Consider the following 4696-nt stretch of genomic DNA (forward strand, 5'->3'; position numbering starts at 1 on the left):
TCTTTTTAGTATTTGGGATGTTTGCTATGTTCTTGAAGTGCATATAATGAGCATTGTCCTATATCTCTGCTCTTTTTTATTTTAGATATCTGATTTTTCACGTTTTATGACCTTTCATTAAATGAAAATTATTTGCTTGAAATCTTTCAATTGCAGTAGCTCTGTGCTTTCATGCATTACGGACTGTGCATACCTAACAGTAGTTCGACAAAGTTTGGGATGAAATAGGATTAGGAGAATGGCGGTTCTTTTGTAACTCTGACATCAGGGGAGGGAGTCATGTATAAACGCAACCACCTATTTCATCAATGTTACGATGACTGGAACTGCAGCAAATGACTTGTGTTGGTGAGCGACTGTTCAGTTTAAAATCACCTGACAGAAAAATAAACAAAAAAACATAATACAATTTATAGAAATTAGAATAGAGATGTAAAATAGGATCCAGTAAATTACTTCCCAGATGATACAGTAAGGTAAAGGTGTGAAGATTTGGCTCCCTTACTCTTTGGACAGGTGAGAGGTAGCTGGTCGTTGGTTTAGGATTTTCATGGCAGAAAGGGGTAAAATACAACCTGTTAGGGTATGTTTCCACGTTCAGGAAACGCTGCGTGTTTGACGCAGTGTAGAGCAGCAGCGTCAAACACGCAGCGTCCAGATGTTACAGCATAGTGGAGGGGATTTCATGAAATCCCGTCTCCACTATGCAGTAAAAGACGCATGCGGCAGACCCGCGGAAACGGACATGCGGCGCGTCTTTTAAGAAGGCAGCATGTCCTTACATTGCAGAAACAACGCAAGAACAACGCAGTTGACCTGCCAGTGACCTCAGGTGCAGATTTGGTCAGGATTTTACCTGCATAAAATCCTTACCAAATCCTGAGGCAATCCTGAACGTGGATACATACCCGAATAGTTTTTTTTTTTGTAGAACCTCAAATATAAGCATAGGTAAGCTTTCCTTTAACCCAGGCAAAGATCTGCAGTACTGCATTAGCCCTGTTTATTAAAGTGAACCAGTCACCAGGTTTTCCCTCCATAAACTGTATCTACCACCTTTCAGTCATCTTTAGTAGCATTCCTCCAACCTGTTCATAAGGCCCCACTGCCCTCCATATCTAAGAATATGACTTTTATAGTAATCACACATTTTCTGCTCTGTGGTGCTGCATGGTCCAATCATCACTTCGGGACTGTGCTCGTCACCTCCTCTGTTCCCCCAAATCGCTGCCTCGCCAGTCTTCATTGACATAGCGGATGTCTCCTATGTCATCCACAGTCTGTCCAACTCTCAAGCCTGCACAGTAAGGAACAAGAGCTGCGCAGGCACAACAGGCTTTCCAGATTACGCCAGCCATGTCAATCAAGGCAGAAGAGACGTCAATTGTAGGGATAAAGCCAGTCACGGTACACCCATCGGACCAGACAGTGCCGACTAGCATATGGCGCAGGACAAACATGAAAGGCCATTTTTTTTAGGTATGTGAGGCAGCTTGGTTCTTATGAACAGGTTGCAGGAGTGCTACTAAAAATGACTGAGAATTGGTTTATACAATTTAGATAAGGAAAAGCTGGTGACAGGTTAAATTTTTTATGGCTTTACCAAGGCGGAATGGTACCCAACACCCATGAAAGTTGCTCCCCCTTATTTATGCCTGTGTATAGTATACGTGGATTATTGATACTCTATTTAGTTCTGCTGATGACAATGTGTAATTGTGTGCTAATTTTATAAGAGTTTTGTCTCTTTTAGGGTGCTGCTGGTCCTTACCTCTCCCATCTTCTTTAACCTTGATGTGGGGTCTTCAGGATGATGGCCAAAATCAGACCAGTTTTCTCTGTCTGGTGCGAGGAGTATATACTATAGCTGGAACTATGTGGTTCTTAAATGGTAATCAAAGTCAATCTGGAATCTTTCAAACATTGAGACTGAACGTTGCTACAGTGAGGATGTCCAGCAACTGGGAATATCTTATTCAGCATGGAATTACTAGACCACATATTCTTGTACCCCTAAATCATAGTTGGCCTCCTGCATCTGAAAACTTGGAAACTTTTGTCTCCAGTGAACGTCCTCGAGTTATTTACTGGCCTGCTCTACCAAATACACTTCTAAGTTCCTGGGAATTTTCCAGTTCATCAAGTAACAATAAAGCTTTTATTCCTTCATTAGATGGACATCTGGGATCTCTTAATCCATCATCATTTATAACTGAGAACGTCAATCTTCTCTTACCTTCATTACATTTACAGGGTCTAGGTGGGCAAATAAGTCATATTGTATCTCCAGAAACTCTCCATTTCTCAGCCTTGTCATCTCAAGCTGCTGAAACTTCTCTAGACGCTGTGACATGCTTTGTAGTGAAGCCTGAAAATGATGACATGTTGGGATATCAAGAAATCATCTCAGGTAATTAATTTTGTATTCCAAAAAGTTGTCAAGTTTTACTCCTGTTGTGGCTCCCTTATTCTGATGGGATTCTGGCTATCAAGCTTTCATCAGTTAGTAAGTAAGAGCATAACCTATAAGCAATATGCCATCACTTACTATGGGAAACTTCTTGAGATCACACCCCACTCAAATTTACCTAGTTCTCCCTATAGCTCCCTTTAGATGGAGCAGGTACTTTTCAGTCCTATAAGTAGCATATTGGTCCCTTACATGATACATTCTGGTCACGAATGTCATGAGAGGATGAAGCCAAGGAGGGAAGTGAAGGGTGTAGTCTGTGCCTGCTATAGGTGCAAAGTTGGCCTCAGGGAGGGAAGCAACAAAGTCCAAGAAAATGTCTGCATAACACACAATCTACAATGTAGGTTGTCACCACCAGTGCACACAAATGTGTCATTGTAGTTTATGAGACTCTCCTGCGCCCCTATACACCTTTGGTACCTTCTGCAACTGGTAGAATGATACATTCCTAAACTTTCTGATTTATTAATTATAGGTGGAACTGATCACCCTTTCTGCAATGAGGAGAAACTTCCTGTGGAGCTGGGTAGGTAAAGCCATGTTCTCCTGATTAAAAGTGGTCCATGGGATTGTGGGGCAACAGTCTACACCAACACCACTATTGGTTTACGTGCACATGACTGTAGTTTTGAAGCGAGTGCTGTCTGTGGAACAAAAATGACCCTCGGACCAATGTTGTTCAATTATGTTGTTCAGATGAAAAATAACAGCATGAGCTAATCTCCGTTTTTTGAATGAGACTCATGTATTCAAGTATATGTGTGCGCAAAAAATATCAGATCCCATACAGATCAATCGTATAGCAATAGTATTTTTCTGGATACATTGCAATTCTTTAACATGAGAGCTGTACTTGGTCTTGTAAATTTTAATAACTGCTGATGTATAAAAATGGATGCCAATCAGGTTGCATACGGATGATTTTTTTAATACGCTCGTGTGAACTTAGACTTAGGCTACATTCACACATACATGTGACACATCCTAGTACAGTCAGTTTTTTTCTCGGGTGGCTCTCGTACCCATAGAGCTTGATTGATTCATACACATCAGTTTTAAAAACTGATCAGTGGCTCTGGTCCCTGAGACTCAAACATGTCCTATTCTCTGCATGATTTGTGGATCAGACTCAGCTATAGAAGTCTATGGGATCCATGAGACTCGGATCAATCTAGGAAGACAGACTTTGTGCTTTAGTGCTCCATCCGTGTTTCATCTGTTTTTAACTGACACATTGTTAAGAGGGTTTTCCAATGTAAAGTACGGCCACCACCTTGTTAATGCCTCTCTTACAACAGTTAATTAAAATGTAGGCAAGTTTCCAATCCCCAATTTCTAATGTGGCAGAGAAGCAATAGAGATGTCTGGGTGAGATCGATCCATCCATCATCCCCACAGTTTGATAAGATCCAGTCTCTAACCATGTAGTCCATCTTCTGTCTCTATAAACATTGGTAAAAAAATATCTCATTCTGAATTCGAGTATGGTGCTGTAATAGGATGCCATCATTGTAACAAGCAATTTCATTAAATTTTGGCCCTCCCAAATACCCCACTATCAACTATGGAGGGGTATTATTGAAAAGTGGAAGTGATTAACTCTCTATATCTTCTATTTCCCTGTAAAATCCGTGTGATGTGTACAGCATCAGGGTTCTGTCACTCATCAAAGTTGTTCTAATCAATAAGCAGGATTTGGTGGGGCTCCCTCCAAACCTAGAACCTGGTTTAACCATTGGGAGCGCACACACTTTTACAAATGATTGATGATGCTGGAGGCCTGTGGATTTCCCAATGATAATCAAAAATCCTGTTTCATATGACATTTAATATATATTTTCTTACATTTAGGTCATCATATGATGCAGAATGTTCTCCTACTTCTGACGGTGAAGATCATCACCATCAAGCTGATTATCTTTGACTTGCTGATGACAGGAGCAGCCATGGTGGAAACATGTCAGAAATGTCTTAACAGTCCCAAATTTATAGAAGAAAATTATTAATATAGTGGTGATCCTCTTTAAGATATTATTTTTACATGCATGGGGACTGAAATAAACAGTTCTGATACTGGAAAATTTGCCTGACCGTGACCTTCTTGTTCAAAGTTGTGTTGTCACCTCTACAGCCCCTATACTATGGATACGCCAATTACTGTTGGTCCAGTTCCGGAGTCTTTTGACAAAATGCAGATTGGCTGAGGGTTGCCCATTTCCCCTG

General features: G+C 40.8%; 1 protein-coding gene across 1 annotated transcript; it reads left to right on the plus strand.

Moving 5' to 3' along the window:
- The first annotated feature begins 1593 nt into the window (after positions 1-1593).
- Positions 1594-4483, plus strand: LOC143768961 (uncharacterized). The gene is made up of 3 exons (XM_077257569.1): positions 1594-2410; positions 2949-2999; positions 4325-4483. Exons 1-3 carry the CDS (start codon positions 1795-1797, stop codon positions 4477-4479), a joined length of 822 nt encoding a protein of 273 aa, XP_077113684.1. The 5' UTR covers positions 1594-1794; the 3' UTR covers positions 4480-4483.
- The last annotated feature ends 213 nt before the right edge of the window (positions 4484-4696 follow it).

The sequence above is a fragment of the Ranitomeya variabilis genome, chromosome 4 (assembly GCF_051348905.1).
Source record: "Ranitomeya variabilis isolate aRanVar5 chromosome 4, aRanVar5.hap1, whole genome shotgun sequence".
NCBI lineage: Eukaryota > Metazoa > Chordata > Amphibia > Anura > Dendrobatidae > Ranitomeya > Ranitomeya variabilis.